This window comes from Nerophis ophidion, linkage group LG04, assembly GCF_033978795.1.
Source record: "Nerophis ophidion isolate RoL-2023_Sa linkage group LG04, RoL_Noph_v1.0, whole genome shotgun sequence".
Lineage (NCBI taxonomy): Eukaryota > Metazoa > Chordata > Actinopteri > Syngnathiformes > Syngnathidae > Nerophis > Nerophis ophidion.
In genome coordinates, this window is record NC_084614.1 from 1,770,601 (window position 1) to 1,795,720 (window position 25,120).

Sequence of the window (25,120 nt, forward strand, 5' to 3'; positions counted from 1 at the left end):
CTCACTGACACAGTCTCACACTGACACTGTCTCACTGACACAGTCTCACACTGACACTGTCTCACTGACACAGTCTCACACTGACACTGTCTCACTGACACAGTCTCACACTGACACAGTCTCACTGACACAGTCTCACACTGGACACTGTCTCACTGACACAGTCTCACACTGACACTGTCTCACTGACACAGTCTCACTGACACAGTCTCACACTGACACTGTCTCACTGACACAGTCTCACACTGACACTGTCTCACTGACACAGTCTCACACTGACACTGTCTCACTGACACAGTCTCACACTGACACTGTCTCACTGACACAGTCTCACACTGCACTGTCTCACTGACACAGTCTCACACTGACACTGTCTCACTGACACAGTCTCACTGACACAGTCTCACACTGCACTGTCTCACTGACACAGTCTCACACTGACACTGTCTCACTGACACAGTCTCACACTGACACTGTCTCACTGACACAGTCTCACACTGACACTGTCTCACTGACACAGTCTCACACTGACACTGTCTCACTGACACAGTCTCACTGACACAGTCTCACACTGACACTGTCTCACTGACACAGTCTCACACTGACACTGTCTCACTGACACAGTCTCACACTGACACTGTCTCACTGACACAGTCTCACTGACACTGTCTCACTGACACAGTCTCACTGACACAGTCTCACACTGACACTGTCTCACTGACACAGTCTCACTGACACAGTCTCACACTGGCACTGTCTCACTGACACAGTCTCACACTGACACTGTCTCACTGACACAGTCTCACTGACACAGTCTCACACTGACACTGTCTCACTGACACAGTCTCACACTGACACTGTCTCACTGACACAGTCTCACACTGACACTGTCTCATTGACACAGTCTCACTGACACAGTCTCACACTGGCACTGTCTCACTGACACAGTCTCACACTGACACTGTCTCACTGACACAGTCTCACTGACACAGTCTCACACTGGCACTGTCTCACTGACACTGTCTCACTGACACAGTCTCACACTGACACTGTCTCACTGACACAGTCTCACACTGACACTGTCTCACTGACACAGTCTCACACTGACACTGTCTCACTGACACAGTCTCACTGACACAGTCTCACACTGACACTGTCTCACTGACACAGTCTCACACTGACACTGTCTCACTGACACAGTCTCACACTGACACTGTCTCACTGACACAGTCTCACACTGACACTGTCTCACTGACACAGTCTCACACTGACACTGTCTCACTGACACAGTCTCACTGACACAGTCTCACACTGACACTGTCTCACTGACACAGTCTCACACTGACACTGTCTCACTGACACAGTCTCACACTGACACTGTCTCACTGACACAGTCTCACACTGACACTGTCTCACTGACACAGTCTCACACTGACACTGTCTCACTGACACAGTCTCACTGACACAGTCTCACACTGACACTGTCTCACTGACACAGTCTCACACTGACACTGTCTCACTGACACAGTCTCACACTGACACTGTCTCACTGACACAGTCTCACACTGACACTGTCTCACTGACACAGTCTCACTGACACAGTCTCACACTGACACTGTCTCACTGACACAGTCTCACACTGACACTGTCTCACTGACACTGTCTCACTGACACAGTCTCACTGACACAGTCTCACTGACACTGTCTCACTGACACAGTCTCACTGACACAGTCTCACACTGGCACTGTCTCACTGACACAGTCTCACACTGACACTGTCTCACTGACACAGTCTCACTGACACAGTCTCACACTGACACTGTCTCACTGACACAGTCTCACACTGACACTGTCTCACTGACACAGTCTCACACTGACACAGTCTCACTGACACAGTCTCACACTGACACAGTCTCACTGACACAGTCTCACACTGACACTGTCTCACTGACACAGTCTCACACTGACACTGTCTCACTGACACAGTCTCACTGACACAGTCTCACACTGGCACTGTCTCACTGACACAGTCTCACTGACACAGTCTCACACTGGCACTGTCTCACTGACACAGTCTCACACTGACACTGTCTCACTGACACAGTCTCACACTGACACTGTCTCACTGACACAGTCTCACACTGACACAGTCTCACACTGACACTGTCTCACTGACACTGTCTCACTGACACAGTCTCACTGACACAGTCTCACTGACACAGTCTCACACTGGCACTGTCTCACTGACACAGTCTCACACTGACACTGTCCTCACTGACACAGTCTCACTGACACAGTCTCACACTGGCACTGTCTCACTGACACAGTCTCACACTGACACTGTCTCACTGACACAGTCTCACACTGACACAGTCTCACACTGACACTGTCTCACTGACACTGTCTCACTGACACAGTCTCACTGACACAGTCTCACTGACACAGTCTCACACTGGCACTGTCTCACTGACACAGTCTCACACTGACACTGTCTCACTGACACAGTCTCACTGACACAGTCTCACACTGGCACTGTCTCACTGACACAGTCTCACACTGACACTGTCTCACTGACACAGTCTCACACTGACACTGTCTCACTGACACAGTCTCACACTGACACAGTCTCACACTGACACTGTCTCACTGACACAGTCTCACTGACACAGTCTCACACTGGCACTGTCTCACTGACACAGTCTCACACTGACACTGTCTCACTGACACAGTCTCACTGACACAGTCTCACACTGGCACTGTCTCACTGACACAGTCTCACACTGACACTGTCTCACTGACACAGTCTCACACTGACACAGTCTCACTGACATAGTCTCACACTGACATAGTCTCACACTGACACTGTCTCACTGACACAGTCTCACACTGACACTGTCTCACTGACACAGTCTCACACTGACACTGTCTCACTGACACAGTCTCACACTGACACTGTCTCACTGACACAGTCTCACACTGACACTGTCTCACTGACACAGTCTCACTGACACAGTCTCACATGGCACTGTCTCACTGACACAGTCTCACACTGACACTGTCTCACTGACACTGTCTCACTGACACTGTCTCACACTGACACTGTCTCACTGACACAGTCTCACACTGACACAGTCTCACTGACACAGTCTCACACTGCACTGTCTCACTGACACAGTCTCACACTGACACAGTCTCACTGACACAGTCTCACTGACACAGTCTCACACTGGCACAGTCTCACTGACACAGTCTCACACTGACACTGTCTCACTGACACTGTCTCACTGACACTGTCTCACTGACACAGTCTCACACTGGCACTGTCTCACTGACACAGTCTCACACTGACACTGTCTCACTGACACAGTCTCACACTGCACTGTCTCACTGACACAGTCTCACACTGACACTGTCTCACTGACACAGTCTCACACTGACACAGTCTCACTGACACAGTCTCACACTGACACTGTCTCACTGACACAGTCTCACACTGACACAGTCTCACTGATACAGTCTCACACTGACACTGTCTCACTGACACAGTCTCACTGACACAGTCTCACATTGGCACTGTCTCACTGACACAGTCTCACACTGACACTGTCTCACTGACACTGTCTCACTGACACTGTCTCACACTGACACTGTCTCACTGACACTGTCTCACACTGACACAGTCTCACTGACACAGTCTCACACTGGCACTGTCTCACTGACACAGTCTCACACTGACACAGTCTCACTGACACAGTCTCACACTGACACTGTCTCACTGACACAGGCTCACTGACACAGTCTCACACTGGCACTGTCTCACTGACACAGTCTCACACTGACACTGTCTCACTGACACTGTCTCACTGACACTGTCTCACTGACACTGTCTCACACTGACACTGTCTCACTGACACTGTCTCACACTGACACAGTCTCACTGACACAGTCTCACACTGGCACTGTCTCACTGACACAGTCTCACACTGACACAGTCTCACTGACACAGTCTCACACTGACACTGTCTCACTGACACAGTCTCACTGACACAGTCTCACACTGGCACTGTCTCACTGACACAGTCTCACACTGACACTGTCTCACTGACACTGTCTCACTGACACTGTCTCACACTGACACAGTCTCACTGACACAGTCTCACACTGGTGTGCTCACTGACACAGTCTCACACTGACACTGTCTCACTGACACAGTCTCACACTGGCACTGTCTCACTGACACAGTCTCACACTGACACTGTCTCACTGACACTGTCTCACTGACACTGTCTCACTGACACAGTCTCACACTGGCACTGTCTCACTGACACAGTCTCACACTGACACTGTCTCACTGACACAGTCTCACACTGGCACTGTCTCACTGACACAGTCTCACACTGACACTGTCTCACTGACACAGTCTCACACTGACACAGTCTCACTGACACAGTCTCACACTGACACTGTCTCACTGACACAGTCTCACACTGACACAGTCTCACTGATACAGTCTCACACTGACACTGTCTCACTGACACAGTCTCACTGACACACTCTCACATTGGCACTGTCTCACTGACACAGTCTCACTGACACTGTCTCACTGACACTGTCTCACACTGACACTGTCTCACTGACACTGTCTCACACTGACACAGTCTCACTGACACAGTCTCACACTGGCACTGTCTCACTGACACAGTCTCACACTGACACAGTCTCACTGACACAGTCTCACACTGACACTGTCTCACTGACACAGTCTCACTGACACAGTCTCACACTGACACTGTCTCACTGACACAGTCTCACTGACACAGTCTCACACTGGCACTGTCTCACTGACACAGTCTCACACTGACACTGTCTCACTGACACTGTCTCACACTGACACTGTCTCACTGACACTGTCTCACTGACACTGTCTCACACTGACACAGTCTCACTGACACAGTCTCACACTGGTGTGCTCACTGACACAGTCTCACACTGACACTGTCTCACTGACACAGTCTCACACTGGTGTGCTCACTGACACAGTCTCACACTGACACTGTCTCACTGACACAGTCTCACACTGGTGCACACTTGGTGCCTTGCATGACTGACCACACATGAGGTTGTACAGCTCGATGTTGGAAAAAGGCTCCACTTGGAGGCGGGAGTGGAACTTTGGTCCATGGCTGATGAACATGGCCTGCAGGAGAAGGAGGAGGAAGAAGAAGAAGAAGAGGAAGAAGAAGAAGAAGAAGAAGAAGAAGAGGAGGAAGAAGAAGAAGAAGGAGGAGGAAGAAGAAGAAGGAGAAGAAGAATAATAATAAGAAGAGTATATTAGTGGAGTGGCTGGGTGTTGCCCCCCATCTAGTGTGTGCTCACATGCATGCTGGCTGCATCGTTGTCATAACCGTGTGCTCCTCCTGAACAGAAGCTGAGTGATCCTGGCTGCCTGAAAGACAACATAACAGTCACACACAAGTCTGGAGCTGCACAGGTCAGCCTACAGGTGAGTCTACAGGTGAGTCTACAGGTGAGCCTAAAGGTGAGTCTACGGGTGAGCCTACAAGTGAGCCTACAGGCGAGCCTACACTTGAGCCTACAGGTGATTCTACAGGTGAGCCTACAGGTGAGTCTACAGTTGAGCCTACAGGTGAGCCTACAGTTGAGCCTATAGGTAAGTCTACAGGTGAGTCTACAGTTGAGCCTAAAGGTGAGTCAACAAGTGAGCCTACAGGTAATTCTACAGGTGAGCCTACAGGTGATTCTGCAGGTGAGCCTACAGGTGAGCCTACAGGTGATTCTGCAGGTGAGCCTACAGGTGAGCCTATAGGTGAGTCTACAGTTGAGCCTACAGGTGAGCCTACAGGTGAGCCTATAGGTGAGTCTACAGGTGAGCCTAAAGTTGAGTCTACAAGTGAGCCTACAGGCGAGCCTACACTTGAGCCTACAGGTGAGTCTACAGTTGAGCCTACATGTGATCCCACACGTGAGCCTACAGGTGAGTCTACAGTTGAGCCTACATGTGATCCCACACGTGAGCCTACAGGTGAGTCTACAGTTGAGCCTACATGTGATCCTACAGGTGAGTCTACAGTTGAGCCTACATGTGAGCCTACAGGTGAGCCTACAGTTGGCCTACAGTTTGCCTACAGGTGAGCCTACAGGTGAGCCTACAGGTGAGTCTACAGGTGAGTCTACAGTTGAGCCTACATGTGAGCCTACAGGTGAGCCTACAGTTGGCCTACAGTTGGCCTACAGGTGAGCCTACAGGTGAGCCTACAGGTGAGTCTACAGGTGAGTCTACAGGTGAGTCTACAGTTGAGCCTACATGTGAGCCTACAGGTGAGCCTACAGGTGAGCCTACAGTTGGCCTACAGTTGGCCTACATGTGAGCCTACAGGTGAGCCTACAGTTGACCTACATGTGAGCCTACAGGTGAGCCAACAGGTGAGCCGTCACTACCTCTCAAACAGCCATTTTGGCTCCACAAGAACGTTGACGTCCTCAATGCGACGACTGTTGGCAAAGTGCAGACGCTTGGGAAGGTGGGACTTCAAATAGGGGCGGATCTTTTGGTTATCCTTTTTGCACTGAAATGTGCAACATGAAACATTACATGCATTACATCATATGTTACACATATAACAAATAATGTTACCTATTTTACAAAAGAAACATGTAACACATGTTACATAAGCATGGATATGTTGCATAAGCATTATGTAACACAGGTTACTACCTAAGCACGATGTAACACATGTAATATGTAGCACATGTTACACATGCAATATGTAAAACATGTTACATAAGCAATATGTAACATCTGTTATATAAGCAATATGCTACATCTGTTACGAAAATAATATGTAACACATGTTGCGTATTTTACATAAGCAATATGTAACAAATGTTACCTAGGCACAATGCGACACATGTTACACAAGCAATATGTAGCACATGTTACATCGGCAAAATGTAGCATAGACAATGTGTAACAGGTGCTACATCAGAAACGTTACATATGTTACAAAATGACTATATACCGCATGTCACACGTTACATAAACAATATGTAGCGCATGTTACATACGCCACACAGGCAATATGTAACACATGTTGCACATATTACATGTTATATAAGCAATATTTAACGTGTTACAAGTGTTACATTTGTTATATATACAATATGTAACACATGTTACATATATTACATGAGCAGTATGTAATTTTACATAAGCAATATTTTACTTAAATTACAATTGTTACATAAGCAGAATGTACCACATGTTAGGCAATATGTAACATATACATATGTTATAGAAGGAATGTGCAGCACATATTACATATGTTACCATGTTACATAATCACATAACATGCGTAGCATGCGTTGCACATTGCTTACACTTTAAACAATGTACAACACATGCTACACATGTTACATAAGCAATATGTAACATATGTTACATGTGTTTCATAAGCAACATGTCATACATGTTACATCTGTAACATATGTGTTACATTTATGACACGCTCGGCTCTACAGTAGGTGGTGTGTCACATGCTCACCGTCATGTTGGCAACAAGCTCTGCGGCATCCACTGAAAGACACACACACACATCTGACATGATGACATCATTTAGACGCGCACACACACACACACACACACACACAGCCATCACTACACCCCGCACTAACTAGGAAGTGTATATATATATATATATATATATATATATATATATATATATATATATATATATATATATATATATATATATATATATATATATATGTGTGTGTGTGTGTGTGTGTGCATATATATATATATATGACATGCACCTGGGGATAGGTTGATTGGCAACACTAAATTGGCCCTAGTGTGTGAATGTGAGTGTGAATGTTGTCTGTCTATCTGTGTTGGCCCTGCGATGAGGTGGCGACTTGTCCAGGGTGTACCCTGCCTTCCGCCCGATTGTAGCTGAGATAGGCGCCAGCGCCCCCCGCGACCCCGAAAGGGAATAGGCGGTAGAAAATGGATGGATGGATGGATATATATATATATATATATATATATATATACATATACATATATATATACATAAAATTGTATATATGTATATGTATCCATAGAAATGGTTATATATACATATTTACATATATATATACATATATATACATATTAACAAGAATAATAATATACATGAATGTATTATGTATAATATATATGTATTATATATGTATACATATATGTATACATACATAATAAATATAGTATATAAGTATACATACATAATAAATATAGTATATAATGTATGTATACATAACATGTATAGTATATAATTTTGTTGTACACATAATAAATATATAATATATGTGTACATACATTTTAAAAACTTAGTATATATGTATACATACTTAATAAATATAATATATGTATACATAGATAATAAATATAATATATGTATACATAGATAATAAATATAGTATATAATATATGTATACATACATAATAAAGATAGTATTATGTGGAAATAGAAAAGATAAATGTAATCAATGATTTCATAAATGAATGAAATGATAATCAATGTTGTTGAATGATGAAATATTGTTGAAGCCACTTCCTGTGTCCAAAGTCAGCACACCTGTACACTTCTCATACAGGCTCCTCCCACAGCGGGTGGAGCCTGAGATCTACTCACAGGCGACATCCTTGTCCTTGGAGCGGACTCGCCCAAAGGGACCTTCTGTGACCCAGAGAGCGCTGACGTCACCCAGCAGGTCCTCCAGCGCCTCCTTCCTGTCACAGCTGGTCTCCTCCATACCTGTCATGGCGCCCTGCGTCAGTGCTACTTCCTGTCAGCGGCCACGGCGAGTGTCCTCTTGGCTGGCTCACCGTGATCGGCCAGGACCAGGATGTTCACGCAGCCCTGCAGGCCCAGCTGCTTCAGGCCGTTCATCAGCTGACCCACCACCTTGTCCACCGCCATCAAGGCCGCCACCACCTGGGCACACAAGCGCCAGCACCTGTTACGTGTTAGGGATCACACTACGGCCACCTCCTTGTCTGCTGAGCGCACCGCGGGCCACGCCCTTGGACGTGTTTACAACTACTTTTCTACAGCTTTATAGCTCGTTATCTCCATGTTTAGAACTACTTTTCTACAGGTTTATGGCTCGTTATCTCGGGGCGGTGGAGACGTTGAAAAGGTGAGCGGGTGCGTGGCTAGGTGGACCGAGGACACAGGCGGGCACAGGCTGACGTGGCGAGCGATAAGACCCATAAACCCTTTGGCTGGGTGCCAGGCTGAGAGGTGAGATAAGCGGATCAGAAAAGATCGGAGTGGTTCCGGGGACGGGCGCATCAACGTACTCCTCCGCTGACAGGACCAAAGCTGTGTCCAGATTTGTCGGGCTCTTCCAAGTACAGCGTGAAGAAGTCGGGTCTGGAAGAGGAAGAACAGGAGGTGACATGGTGGCTACGAGTTCTTCTCAGTTCCGGGTCGGGTCCACCCACCGCTCCTGCTCCGGCAGCTGAAACCACTTGAGCAGCGTCAGGACTCGTTCCTCAAAGGGGATCTTCCTGCAGAGAGTCCCCAAAGCGCAATGAACAGGATTGGAGTTTCCTCTGAGGAACCCCAACAACACCCGTACCCGTCATAAGGTCGATACAGGTCCGGGAAGCTGCCGTTTATTTTCACGTCAGACCCCGGCCAGAAGAAGGTTCCAGACTTCAGTCCCTGGAACTTTGCTGTGTGCCAAATCTGCTGGGGAAAGAGAATGTTACTTCTGGTCATGTGACCCGCCCTCAAGGTACGCAACTCACCGGTTGTCCCAAGTACCAGTCCGGGTTGTCCTTCTCCGGACCGGACAAAGTGAAGATGGCGTCCATCACGGGATCGTACATGACGTTGTCGATCAAACCGTTGGACTCGGGGTACAGACCCTGTGAGGCGTGAAGGGGCGTGGCTTAGACCCCATTGAGCTGGGCATGCGGGTGGAGGATACTTGCCGTCACGATGGTGTAGTGGTTAGGAAAGGTCTTGCTGGGAAAAGCCGCTTGCATGAAAGAAGTTGACGTCCCACACGTCCCTGAAAGAAGACAGCTTCCTGTCACAGCTGGAGTCTACCCCAGTTAGCGTCAGTGACGCTAATGTTGCTAACACAACTTAAGGCGAATTCAAAGCCAGAACTCACTGAGTTTGGTCAACACGGGGGCGAGGGCGCTCCAGGTCTGCAGGTAGTCCGCTCGCAGGCCGTCCAGCGAGACCAGAAGAAGCGGCTGCTGCTTGAAGCTGCGAGCAGAAGATGGGCGGAGTTACTTGCAGTTAGCAGGCACCTGCGGGGGGGGGCGTGTCGCTGGTACCCTGGTGGACAGGTGGGCCGTGACAGGTCGTCACACTGGTCCTCCACCCACTCTGGTTGTCCTGAGAAGACAGAGGACAAGCGGTTTGCGGGTGTGGTCGCCTACCCACCATGCATTGCGGCGTCTCACCCAGGCAAACATGCTGGTAATTGGTGCAGCAATCGTGTGCGGCCATGCAGTCGCCAGAACAGTGACACCTGCTGGTCGGAAGCCTCGCCTCGCCGCAGCGCAGCCTGGTGCACTCCCACAGTTCACCTGCGTGCAGGTGACACCTTCTCTGTTAGCCAACCTGCTGTGAGGTCGGGCGGCACGCGGCGGCGCACTCACTGGGAGCCGTGCAGAGGTCGTGGTAGTCATGGCAACAGCTGCCGACGGCGGCGCAGCCGCTGTCACATCTGCAGCCGGGTGTGGCGTCGTCATACGGCTGGTAGCAGCGGCCGCGGCATGACGTCTGCGGCGCCACTGGGAGGGGACAACACCAATTAAAGCATGACAGGGGGGCCATGTGATGGGTGTGATGGTTATGCTGGGGCTACGGGTGTGACGGGGGGAGGGGATGTTGGGGTGACGGGTGTGACAGGTATGACGCGGGTGACAAGTGGGATTGGGTGACAGGTGCGACAGATGTAACGATGTGACAGGTGTGACGAGGGTGACAGGTGTGACGAGGGTGACAGGTGTGACGAGGGTGACAGGTGTGACAGGTGTAACGATGTGACAGGTGTGTTTTCCGCGCCACTGGAAGACTTATGGAGTTTGCTCTGTGGAAAAGACTCGAAAGGTGCCGGTGAGTCACGCTGAGTCAGCAGGTATTGAGTCATCCTGTGTCGCCATGGCAACACCACCTGAGTGTGAGGGTACCTTGCTTTCGACAAGTTTGCAGGTCCAGTCCCAGTCCCAGTCCCAGGATCAGAGTCACAACGGACACGGCCAGGACGCCAACCTGTAAAAAAAGTATGCTAGCATTAGCATTAGCATGATCCCGCCCCTCAAACTGCATCAGCTAGGGTAGGCTCCAGCCTCTCAGGGACAACTCCAACTGTGTGTACTGTGTAGTGTGTGTACTGTGTGTATGTGTTATATTGTGTTGTGTTGTTGGAACAAGGCTTTTAAGTCTGGCGACATGGAAGCACTTCAAACCGCCAGAGCTAACCTGAACTGTGCCATTAGGGTTGCAAAGCATGCTCACAGTCAGAAAGTGCAGGACTTCTCGGAGAACCCCACCAACACTAGACCAATGTGACAGGGCATACAGGTCATCACCGACTATAAAGCTGCCCCCTGTCCCTGAGACAACAGCATCAGCTTTCTGAACGACCTCAACAAGCACTTTGCAAGGTTTGGAGCACGAGGAAGTCCATCCCTCGCCCTGATGAGCAGCCGCTCAACTTGAACACAGCGGATGTCCAGAGAACCCTGAGGAGAGTGAACCCCTGGAAAGCACCAGGACCTGATGACATTCCGGGCAAGGTGCTTAAGGGATGTGCAGACCAGCTGGCGGGGGTTCTCACAGACATATTCAACACCACGCTGACCCAGGCTGTGGTACCATCAGGTTTTAAGACAGCCACAATCATTCCAGTACCTAAAACCCCCTATATCTCCTCCCTCAATGATTATCGCCCTGTTGCACTCACCCCCATCTTAATGAAGTCCTGGGGGAGGCTGGTAAAGGAACCCATTGTTTCCAGACTTCCCCCCACCTTCCACTCATACCAGTTCGCTTATCGCCCTAACCGCTCCACAGAGGACGACATCTCCTCTGCACTCCACCTGAGCTTAGAACATCTGGAAGGAAAGGACTCACACGTGCGGATGTTGTTTCTGGACTTCAGCTCAGCATTCAACACCACCGTGAGCAAACCTTGGATTCAGTACCCCCCTATGCAACTGGCTGCTGGACTTCCTCACAGACAGACCCCAGTCTGTGAGAGTGGGCAACAACACCTCCAGTGCCATCTACCTGAGCACCGCCTCCCCCCAGGGCTGCATCCTGAGTCCTGAGTCCACTGCTGTTCACCTTGATGACCCATGACTGCTGCACCAGGTCCACTACTAACCACATTGTGAAGTACACAACATGACTGCTGCACCAGGTCCACTACTAACCACATTGTGAAGTACACAACATGACTGCTGCACCAGGTCCACTACTAACCACATTGTGAAGTACACAACATGACTGCTGCACCAGGTCCACTACTAACCACATTGTGAAGTACACAACATGACTGCTGCACCAGGTCCACTACTAACCACATTGTGAAGTACACAACATGACTGCTGCACCAGGTCCACTACTAACCACATTGTGAAGTACACAACATGACTGCTGCACCAGGTCCACTACTAACCACATTGTGAAGTACACAACATGACTGCTGCACCAGGTCCACTACTAACCACATTGTGAAGTACACAACATGACTGCTGCACCAGGTCCACTACTAACCACATTGTGAAGTACACAACATGACTGCTGCACCAGGTCCACTACTGACCACATTGTGAAGTACACAACATGACTGCTGCACCAGGTCCACTACTGACCACATTGTGAAGTACACAACATGACTGCTGCACCAGGTCCACTACTGACCACATTGTGAAGTACACAACATGACTGCTGCACCAGGTCCACTACTGACCACATTGTGAAGTACACAACATGACTGCTGCACCAGGTCCACTACTAACCACATTGTGAAGTACACAACATGACTGCTGCACCAGGTCCACTACTGACCACATTGTGAAGTACACAACATGACTGCTGCACCAGGTCCACTACTAACCACATTGTGAAGTACACAACATGACTGCTGGACCAGGTCCACTACTGACCACATTGTGAAGTACACAACATGACTGCGGCACCAGGTCCACTACTGACCACATTGTGAAGTACACAACATGACTGCTGCACCAGGTCCACTACTAACCACATTGTGAAGTACACAACATGACTGCTGCACCAGGTCCACTACTAACCACATTGTGAAGTACACAACATGACTGCTGCACCAGGTCCACTACTGACCACATTGTGAAGTACACAACATGACTGCTGCACCAGGTCCACTACTAACCACATTGTGAAGTACACAACATGACTGCTGCACCAGGTCCACTACTGACCACATTGTGAAGTACACAACATGACTGCTGCACCAGGTCCACTACTAACCACATTGTGAAGTACACAACATGACTGCTGCACCAGGTCCACTACTGACCACATTGTGAAGTACACAACATGACTGCTGCACCAGGTCCACTACTGACCACATTGTGAAGTACACAACATAACTGCTGCACCAGGTCCACTACTAACCACATTGTGAAGTACACAACATGACTGCTGGACCAGGTCCACTACTGACCACATTGTGAAGTACACAACATGACTGCGGCACCAGGTCCACTACTGACCACATTGTGAAGTACACAACATGACTGCTGCACCAGGTCCACTACTGACCACATTGTGAAGTACACAACATGACTGCTGCACCAGGTCCACTACTAACCACATTGTGAAGTACACAACATGACTGCTGCACCAGGTCCACTACTAACCACATTGTGAAGTACACAACATGACTGCTGCACCAGGTCCACTACTGACCACATTGTGAAGTACACAACATGACTGCTGCACCAGGTCCACTACTGACCACATTGTGAAGTACACAACATAACTGCTGCACCAAGTCCACTACTAACCACATTGTGAAGTACACAACATGACTGCTGCACCAGGTCCACTACTAACCACATTGTGAAGTACACAACATGACTGCTGCACCAGGTCCACCACTAACCACATTGTGAAGTACACAACATGACTGCTGCACCAGGTCCACTACTAGCCACATTGTGAAGTACACAACATGACTGCTGCACAAGATCCATTACTAACCACATTGTCAAATACACAACATGACTGCTGCACCAGGTCCACTTCTAACCACATTGTGAAGTACACAACATGACTGCTGCACCAGGTCCACTACTGACCACATTGTGAAGTACACAACATGACTGCTGCACCAGGTCCACTACTGACCACATTGTGAAGTACACAACATGACTGCTGCACCAGGTCCACTACTGACCACATTGTGAAGTACACAACATGACTGCTGCACCAGGTCCACTACTAACCACATTGTGAAGTACACAACATGACTGCTGCACCAGGTCCACTACTGACCACATTGTGAAGTACACAACATGACTGCTGCACCAGGTCCACTACTAACCACATTGTGAAGTACACAACATGACTGCTGCACCAGGTCCACTACTAACCACATTGTCAAGTACACAACATGACTGCTGCACCAGGTCCACTTCTAACCACATTGCGAAGTACACAACATGACTGCTGCACCAGGTCCACTACTAACCACATTGTCAAGTACACAACATGACTGCTGCACCAGGTCCACCACTAACCACATTGTGAAGTACACAACATGACTGCTGCACCAGGTCCACTACTAACCACATTGTGAAGTACACAACATGACTGCTGCACAAGATCCATTACTAACCACATTGTCAAGTACACAACATGACTGCTGCACCAGGTCCACTTCTAACCACATTGTGAAGTACACAACATGACTGCTGCACCAGGTCCACTACTAACCACATTGTGAAGTACACAACATGACTGCTGCACCAGATCCACTTCTAACCACATTGTGAAGTACACAACATGACTGCTGCACCAGGTCCACTACTAACCACATTGTGAAGTACACAACATGACTGCTGCACCAGGTCCACTACTAACCACATTGTGAAATACACAACATGACTGCTGCACCAGGTCCACTACTAACCACATTGTGATGTACACAACATGACTGCTGCACCAGGTCCACTACTAACCACATTGTGAAGTACACAACATGACTGCTGCACCAGGTCCACTACTGACCACATTGTGAAGTACACAACATGACTGCTGCACCAGGTCCACTACTAACCACATTGTGAAGTACACAACATGACTGCTGCACCAGGTCCACTACTGACCACATTGTGAAGTACACAACATGACTGCTGCACCAGGTCCACTACTGACCACATTGTGAAGTACACAACATAACTGCTGCACCAAGTCCACTACTAACCACAATGTGAAGTACACAACATGACTGCTGCACCAGGTCCACTACTAACCACATTGTGAAGTACACAACATGACTGCTGCACCAGGTCCACCACTAACCACATTGTGAAGTACACAACATGACTGCTGCACCAGGTCCACTACTGACCACATTGTGAAATACACAACATGACTGCTGCACAAGATCCATTACTAACCACATTGTCAAGTACACAACATGACTGCTGCACCAGGTCCACCACTAACCACATTGTGAAGTACACAACATGACTGCTGCACCAGGTCCACTACTAACCACATTGTGAAGTACACAACATGACTGCTGCACCAGGTCCACCACTAACCACATTGTGAAGTACACAACATGACTGCTGCACCAGGTCCACTACTGACCACATTGTGAAATACACAACAGGACTGCTGCACAAGATCCATTACTAACCACATTGTCAAGTACACAACATGACTGCTGCACCAGGTCCACCACTAACCACATTGTGAAGTACACAACATGACTGCTGCACCAGGTCCACTACTAACCACATTGTGAAGTACACAACATGACTGCTGCACAAGATCCATTACTAACCACATTGTCAAGTACACAACATGACTGCTGCACCAGGTCCACCACTAACCACATTGTGAAGTACACAACATGACTGCTGCACCAGGTCCACTACTAACCACATTGTGAAGTACACAACATGACTGCTGCACAAGATCCATTACTAACCACATTGTCAAGTACACAACATGACTGCTGCACCAGGTCCACTACTAACCACATTGTGAAGTACACAACATGACTGCTGCACCAGGTCCACTACTAACCACATTGTGAAGTACACAACATGACTGCTGCACCAGGTCCACTACTGACCACATTGTGAAGTACACAACATGACTGCTGCACCAGGTCCACTACTGACCACATTGTGAAGTACACAACATGACTGCTGCACCAGGTCCACTACTGACCACATTGTGAAGTACACAACATGACTGCTGCACCAGGTCCACTACTGACCACATTGTGAAGTACACAACATGACTGCTGCACCAGGTCCACTACTAACCACATTGTGAAGTACACAACATGACTGCTGCACCAGGTCCACTACTGACCACATTGTGAAGTACACAACATGACTGCTGCACCAGGTCCACTACTAACCACATTGTGAAGTACACAACATGACTGCTGCACCAGGTCCACTACTAACCACATTGTCAAGTACACATGACTGCTGCACCAGGTCCACTTCTAACCACATTGTGAAGTACACAACATGACTGCTGCACCAGGTCCACTACTAACCACATTGTGAAGTACACAACATGACTGCTGCACCAGGTCCACTACTAACCACATTGTGAAATACACAACATGACTGCTGCACCAGGTCCACTACTAACCACATTGTGAAGTACACAACATGACTGCTGCACCAGGTCCACTACTAACCACATTGTGAAGTACACAACATGACTGCTGCACCAGGTCCACTACTGACCACATTGTGAAGTACACAACATGACTGCTGCACCAGGTCCACTACTAACCACATTGTGAAGTACACAACATGACTGCTGCACCAGGTCCACTACTAACCACATTGTGAAGTACACAACATGACTGCTGCACCAGGTCCACTACTAACCACATTGTGAAGTACACAACATGACTGCTGCACCAGGTCCACTACTAACCACATTGTGAAGTACACAACATGACTGCTGCACCAGGTCCACTACTAACCACATTGTGAAGTACACAACATGACTGCTGCACCAGGTCCACTACTAACCACATTGTGAAGTACACAACATGACTGCTGCACCAGGTCCACTACTAACCACATTGTGAAGTACACAACATGACTGCTGCACCAGGTCCACTACTAACCACATTGTGAAGTACACAACATGACTGCTGCACCAGGTCCACTACTAACCACATTGTGAAGTACACAACATGACTGCTGCACCAGGTCCACTACTGACCACATTGTGAAGTACACAACATGACTGCTGCACCAGGTCCACTACTAACCACATTGTGAAGTACACAACATGACTGCTGCACCAGGTCCACTACTAACCACATTGTGAAGTACACAACATGACTGCTGCACCAGGTCCACTACTAACCACATTGTGAAGTACACAACATGACTGCTGCACCAGGTCCACTACTAACCACATTGTGAAGTACACAACATGACTGCTGCACCAGGTCCACTACTAACCACATTGTGAAGTACACAACATGACTGCTGCACCAGGTCCACTACTGACCACATTGTGAAGTACACAACATGACTGCTGCACCAGGTCCACTACTAACCACATTGTGAAGTACACAACATGACTGCTGCACCAGGTCCACTACTGACCACATTGTGAAGTACACAACATGACTGCTGCACCAGGTCCACTACTGACCACATTGTGAAGTACACAACATGACTGCTGCACCAGGTCCACTACTAACCACATTGTGAAGTACACAACATGACTGCTGCACCAGGTCCACTACTAACCACATTGTGAAGTACACAACATGACTGCTGCACCAGGTCCACTACTAACCACATTGTGAAGTACACAACAGTAGTGCGCCTCACCCATGACAACAATGACTTGGACTACAGGGAGGAGGTGAAACATCTGGTTGACTGGTGCAGAACCAACAACCTGGTCCTGAACGTTGACAAGACCAAGGAGATCATGGTCCACTTCAGAAGTCACCAGTCCAGCCACGCTCCACTCTTCATCAATGGCACAGCGGTGGAGATGGTAAGCAGCACCAAGTTCCTGGGGGTGCAGATCACTGACAATATGATCTGGTCCCTACACACCGGGGTTCTTGTGAAAAGAGCTCAGCAGCGCATGCACTTTCTGCCTTGGATGAAAAGAGCACAGCTCCCTCCCCCCATGTCCTCAGCAGGTTCTACAGAGCCACTATAGAGACCACCTGCATCTCTGTTTGGACTGGAGCCTGCAGGGCCTCAGACTGCAAGTCTCAGCAGAGAGTGCTGAGGATCATCAGTGCTCCTCTTCCTCCTATGGCAAAAAGCCGCTGCCTGACCAGGTCTGAGAAAATGTTGGGAGACTCCTCCCAGCCCCACCAAGGACTGTTTCCACTGCTGGACTCTAGAAAGAGGTTCCGTAGCAGAAGCTCCAGCTTGTAAGACTCTTGAAGACATCATCATAATGCCCTGAAAAAGGGATGAAGTGTGTGGAATGTAAAGAGAATGTAAGTTAAAGCTGCAATATAAAGATCTTTGTGGAAGAACTCTAGTGTTTTACATCTGCACCTTCTTGCTCTTTCAGCTGCACCACAACATACTTCTTATCACACTCACAGCAAGTCCAGGTCTAATCATGTAGTGTGTCATGTGTAGTGTGTGCACTTAGTGTAGTGTGTGTATTGTGTAGTATGTGAGGTGTAGTGCGTGTTGTGTAATGTGTGTAGTAAGTGTTGTGTGTGCACTTAGTGTAGTGTGTGTATTGTGTAGTATGCAATGTGTAGCGTGTGTTGTGTAATGTGTGTAGTAAGTGTAGTGTGTGTATTGTGTAGTATGCAATGTGTAGCGTGTGTTGTGTAATGTGTGTAGTAAGTGTAGTGTGTGTATTGTGTAGTATGCAATGTGTAGCGTGTGTTGTGTAATGTGTGTAGTAAGTGTAGTGTGTGTAGTAAGTGTAGTGTGTGTATTGTGTAGTATGCAATGTGTAGCGTGTGTTGTGTAATGTGTGTAGTAAGTGTAGTGTGTGTATTGTGTAGTATGCAATGTGTAGCGTGTGTTGTGTAATGTGTGTAGTAAGTGTAGTGTGTGTAGTAAGTGTAGTGTGTAGTATGCAATGTGTAGCGTGTGTTGTGTAATGTGTGTAGTAAGTGTAGTGTGTGTAGTAAGTGTAGTGTGTGTATTGTGTAGTATGCAATGTGTAGCGTGTGTTGTGTAATATGTGTAGTAAGTGTAGTGTGTGTAGTAAGTGTAGTGTGTGTATTGTGTAGTATGCAATGTGTAGCGTGTGTTGTGTAATATGTGTAGTAAGTGTAGTGTGTGTAGTAAGTGTAGTGTGTGTATCGTGTAGTATGTAAAGTGTAGCGTGTGTTGTGTAATGTGTGTAGTAAGTGTAGTGTGTGTAGTAAGTGTAGTGTGTGCAGTTAGTGTAGTGTGTGTATTGTGTAGTATGTAAGGTGTAGCGTGTGTTGTGTAATGTGTGTGGTAAGTGTAGTGTGTGTAGTAAGTGTAGTGTGTGTATTGTGTAGTATGTAAAGTGTAGCGTGTGTTGTGTAATGTGTGTGTATTGTGTAGTATGCAAAGTGTAGCGTGTGTTGTGTAACGTGTGTAGTAAGTGTAGTGTGTGTATAGTGTAGTATGTAATATTTAGTATGTGTTGTGTAGTGCGTGTAGTAAGTGTAGTCTGTGTAATAATCTGTGTATTGTGTAGTATGTAATATGTAGTATGTGTTGTTTAGTGTGTGTAATAGGTGTAGTGTGTGTAATAAGTGTAGTGTGTCTATTGTGTAGTATGTAATGTGTAGCGTGTGTTGTGTAATGTGTGTAGTAAGTGTAGTGTGTGTATTGTGTAGTATGTAATATGTAGTGTGTATTGTGCAGTATGTAATATGTAGCGTGTGTTGTGTAGTGTGTGTATTGTGTAGTATGTAATATGTAGTGTGTGTTGTGTAATGTGTGTATTGTGCAGTATGTAATATGTAGCGTGTGTTGTGTAGTGTGTGTAGTAAGTGTAGTGTGTGCAGTTAGTGTAGTGTGTGTAGCGTATATTGTGTAACGTGTGTAGTAAGTGTAGTGTGTGTATCGTGTAGTATGTAATATTTAGTATGTGTTGTGTAGTGTGTGTAGTAAGTGTAGTCTGTGTAGTAATCTGTGTATTGTGTAGTATGTAATATGTAGGGTGTGTTGTTTAGTGTGTGTAATAAGTGTAGTGTGTCTATTGTGTAGTATGTAATGTGTAGCATGTGTTGTGTAATGTGTGTAGTAAGTGTAGTGTGTGTAGTAAGTGTAGTGTGTCTATTGTGTAGTATGTAATATGTAGGGTGTGTTGTTTAGTGTGCGTAATAAGTGTAGTGTGTCTATTGTGTAGTATGTAATGTGTAGCATGTGTTGTGTAATGTGTGTAGTAAGTGTAGTGTGTGTAGTAAGTGTAGTGTGTAATATGTAGTGTGTGTTGTGTATTGTGTGTATTTTGCAGTATGTAATATGTAGCGTGTGTTGTGTAGTGTGTGTAGTAAGTGTAGTGTGCATTGTGTAGTATGTAATATGTAGTATGTGTTGTGTAGTGTGTGTTGTGTAGTGTGTGTAGTAAGTGTAGTGTGCATTGTGTAGTATGTAATATGTAGTATGTGTTGTGTAGTGTGTGTTGTGTAGTGTGTGTAGTAAGTGTAGTGTGCATTGTGTAGTATGTAATATGTAGTATGTGTTGTGTAGTGTGTGTAATAAGTGTAGTGTGTGTAATAAGTGTAGTGTGTGTATTGTATTATGTAGTATGAATTATGTAGTGTGTGTTGTGTAGTTTGTGTAATAAGTGTAGTGTGTGTAAAAGTGTAGTGTGTGTATTGTGGTATCTTAGATTTAGACTTAGACTCAGACTTAGGCTTAGACACCAAGTGTGTAGTGTGGTACTTAGAAGGACAGGGTGCTTCTTCTTCATGGTCACACACTCACACTCAGACTTAGACTCAGACTTAGACTTAGTCCTAAACTCAGACTCAGACCTAAACTCAGACTTAGACTTGGACACCGAGTGTGTAGTGTGTAGTGTGGTACTCACAAGTATGAGGTGCTTCTTCTTCATGGTCTCACACTCAGACTTAGACTCAGACTCAGACTTAGACTTAGACCTAAACTCAGACTCAGTCCTAAACTCAGACTTAGACTTACACACCAAGTGTGTAGTGTGGTACTTAGAAGGACAGGGTGCTTCTTCTTTATGGTCACACACTCACACTCAGACTTAGACTCAGACTCAGATTTAGACTTAGACCTAAACTCAGACTCAGACCTAAACTCAGACTTAGACTTGGACACCGAGTGTGTAGTGTGTAGTGTGGTACTTACAAGGACAAGGTGCTTCTTCTTCATGGTCATACACTCACACTCACACTCAGACTTAGACCTAAACTCAGACTCAGACCTAAACTCAGACTTAGACCTAGACACAAAGTGTGTAGTGTTTAGTGTGTAGTGTGGTACTCACAAGAAATAGGTGCTTCTTCTTCATGGTCACACACTCACACTCAGACTTAGACTCAGACTTAGACTTAGACCTAAACTCAGACTCAGACCTAAACTCAGACTGAGACTTGGACACCAAGTGTGTAGTGTGGTACTTACAAGGACAGGGTGCTTCTTCTTCATGGTCACACCCACACTCAGACTTAGACTTAGACTTAGACCTAAACTCGGACTCAGACCTAAACTCAGACTTAGACCTAGACACCAAGTGTGTAGTGTGGTACTCACAAGGATGAGGTGCTTCTTCTTCATGGTCACACACTCAGACTTACACTCAGACCCAGAGTTAGACTTAGACCTAAACTCAGACTCAGACCTAAACTCAGACTTAGACTTGGACACCAAGTGTGTAATGTGTAGTGTGGTACTTACAAGGACAGGGTGCTTCTTCTTCATGGTCACACACTCACACTCGGACTTAGACTCAGACTTAAACTTAGAGCTAAACTTAGACTCAGACCTAAACTCAGACTTAGACTTAGACACCAAGTGTGTAGTGTGTAGTGTGTAGTGTGGTACTCACAAGGACGGGGTGCTTCTTCTTCATGGTCACACACTCACACTCACACTCAGACTTAGACTCAGACTTAGACTTAAACTTAGACTCAGATTTAAACTTAGACTTAAACTTAGACACCACGTGTGGAGTGTGTAGTGTGGTACTCACAAGGACGGGGTGCTTCTTCTTCATGGTCACACACTCACACTCACACTCAGACTCAGACTCAGACTCAGACTTGGACTTAAACTCAGACTCAGACTTAAACTCAGACTTAGACTTGGACACCTAGTGTGTAGTGTGTAGTGTGGTACTCACAAGGACGGGGTGCTTCTTCTTCATGGTCACACACTCACACTCACACTCAGACTCAGACTCAGACTCAGACTTAGACTTAAACTCAGACTCAGACTTAAACTCAGACTTAGACTTAGACACCAAGTGTGTAGTGTGGAGTGTGTAGTGTGGTACTCACAAGGACGGGGTGCTTCTTCTTCATGGTCACACACTCACACTCACACTCAGACTTAGACTCAGACTTAGACTTAAACTCAGACTCAGACTTAAACTCAGACTTAGACTTGGACACCGAGTGTGTAGTGTGTAGTGTGGTACTCACAAGGATGTGGTGCTTCTTCTTCATGGTCACACACTCAGACTTACACTTAGACTTAGACTTAGAATTAAACTCAGACTAAGATTCAGACTTAGGTAAGATATAGACTTAGACTTAGAATTAAACTCAGACCAAGACTCAGACTTAGATAAGACATGGACTTAAACTTAGACTTAGACTTCAACTCCGACTTAGACTTAAACTGGGACTCAAAGTGAGCCTTAGACTCCGACTTAGACTCAAAGTTAGACCGGGACTCAGACCGCAAGCGAGCAGGTGCGACTCAGTGACCTGCGGACCTGCTGTGACTCCAGTCACTGATTGGCAGAACACATGACTTCTGTGACGTCACTTCCGGACAGGTGACGCCCACCGTCAGTCTGCGTGCACGCACGTGTCTGACCGGCAGGTGTCCCTGTGCAGCCGTCACGTGACCGTGTTGCCACCGCCCACTTTGCTGCGCCTGCGCTCCTGCACGTTGCACACCAACACCGCACCGTCCTGGCGGGAATGTCCGCTGCCGGAAGGTGAAGTCATGGACCATTCCGAGCTCTTCGGTAAGTGTGTGTGCGTGTGCGTGTGCGTGTGCGTGTGCGTGTGAGTGTGAGTGTGCGTGTGCGTGTGTGTGTGCGTGTGTGTGTGTGTGTGTGTGTGTGTGTGTTTGTGTGTGTGTGTGTGTGTGTGCTTGCTGCTCCTCACGTCGAGTCAAAGTCAGGAAGAAAAAAGTGTTAGTTGTATAAAAAAGTATTGCTGGGACGCGGCTGACATTTGAGGTTGTCTTGGATGACTTTGGAGACATTTGAGGTTGTCTTGGATGACTTTGGAGACATTTTGGAGACAAAACTTTTGTTTTCATGTCCCGAGGGAAGGTGGGCGTACCTGCTACTTCCGCATGCGGGAGTGGGCGTGGCCTGACAACTTCTTCCAAACACAACTTTGACCACTTTTCTATTGCCTCATTTTAGCCTTTAATATCTATTTTATCATTATCATTAATCTTATGGTTATTATGAAAGCTTACATCACGGGACACTGCCTGTCTGTACATTAATAATTATTGCCCTCATCTGTCTTTTTCAATCATGAATTATGTTTTTATTATATAAAATATGGGATTTTATTGTATAAAGTATGACATTTTATTGTATAAAATATGACATTTTATTGTATAAAATATGACATTTTATTGTATAAAATATGACATTTTATTGTATAAAATATGACAATTTACTTTATAAAATAGGACATTTTATTGTATAAAATATGATGATTTATTTGATAAAATATGACATTTTATTGTATAAAATATGACACTTTATTGTATAAAATATGACACTTTATTGTATCAACTATGACACTTTATTGTATAAAATATGACACTTTATTGTATAAAATATGACACTTTATTGTATCAACTATGACACTTTATTGTATCAAATATGACACTTTATTGTATCAACTATGACACTTTATTGTATCAAATATGACACTTTATTGTATCAACTATGACACTTTATTGTATCAAATATGACACTTTATTGTATCAACTATGACACCTTATTGTATAAAATATGACACTTTATTGTATAAAATATGACACTTTATTGTATAAAATATGACACTTTATTGTATAAAATGACACTTTATTGTATCAACTATGACACTTTATTGTATCAAATATGACACTTTATTGTATCAACTATGACACTTTATTGTATCAAATATGACACTTTATTGTATCAACTATGACATCATGCAGAGCTGAAGTTGCCTTGAATGATTCTGGATAATAAATATTGACCTTCTGGTTGTAAAGCAGCACATGATAACCAGGAAGTACAGTACTAGTTATTAATAATCTTTTAGTTTTATCAATAATTATTTTCCCATCAAGCGTTCAAATCCCTGACTCATTTTGTCTTATTCGGGCGCTAAAGACTTCCTCCAATATTTTTATAACCCTTAAATCCAGCTTTTGCAGGCCAACTTTGTTCCAATAAATGATGATTATGACTTTTACTAGGACCTGTCTTTCATAACTAGTCACGTCTCTGTTTCCAACTTTACTCCAGGGTCCTTGAAGGCACCACAGTTGTGTGCAACGAGATGCTAAAGTGAGAGTTAAACACAACTTTGTCCATTTTATATTTATGATATTGTTCCTCTTCCCCCTCATCCTGCTTCCAAGTGTTGCTGCTGTGCACGAATCACAAGTCTCAGCTTTGATGGACTT

The 25,120-nt window shown here is 46.3% G+C and overlaps 2 protein-coding genes across 6 annotated transcripts in view; one reads left to right on the plus strand and one right to left on the minus strand.

The window, feature by feature from the left end:
• Positions 1–2,835: 2,835 nt before the first annotated feature.
• Positions 2,836–23,193, minus strand: LOC133550646 (ectonucleotide pyrophosphatase/phosphodiesterase family member 3). Its single transcript, XM_061896571.1, has 18 exons — positions 22,891–23,193; positions 11,219–11,300; positions 10,685–10,819; positions 10,487–10,612; positions 10,358–10,418; positions 10,189–10,286; positions 10,004–10,083; positions 9,818–9,937; positions 9,646–9,755; positions 9,509–9,574; positions 9,365–9,437; positions 8,888–8,996; positions 8,694–8,816; positions 7,563–7,594; positions 6,460–6,587; positions 5,377–5,446; positions 5,110–5,197; positions 2,836–2,870 (listed from the first exon to the last, which is right to left on the minus strand). Exons 1-18 carry the CDS (start codon positions 22,912–22,914, stop codon positions 2,836–2,838), a joined length of 1,560 nt encoding a protein of 519 aa, XP_061752555.1. The 5' UTR covers positions 22,915–23,193.
• A 124-nt stretch (positions 23,194–23,317) lies between these two features.
• The window catches only part of LOC133550695 (F-actin-uncapping protein LRRC16A-like), a 30,461-nt gene continuing 28,658 nt past the window's right edge, over positions 23,318–25,120 (plus strand). For all 5 annotated transcript variants that reach the window (XR_009806368.1, XR_009806367.1, XM_061896681.1 and 2 more), the window contains exon 1: positions 23,318–23,444. Coding sequence is in view for 3 of the 5 variants with exons in the window: in XM_061896681.1 (XP_061752665.1) it covers positions 23,423–23,444 (22 nt within the window). In the remaining 2 variants the exon portion in view is untranslated. The remainder of the gene's footprint in view (positions 23,445–25,120) is intronic.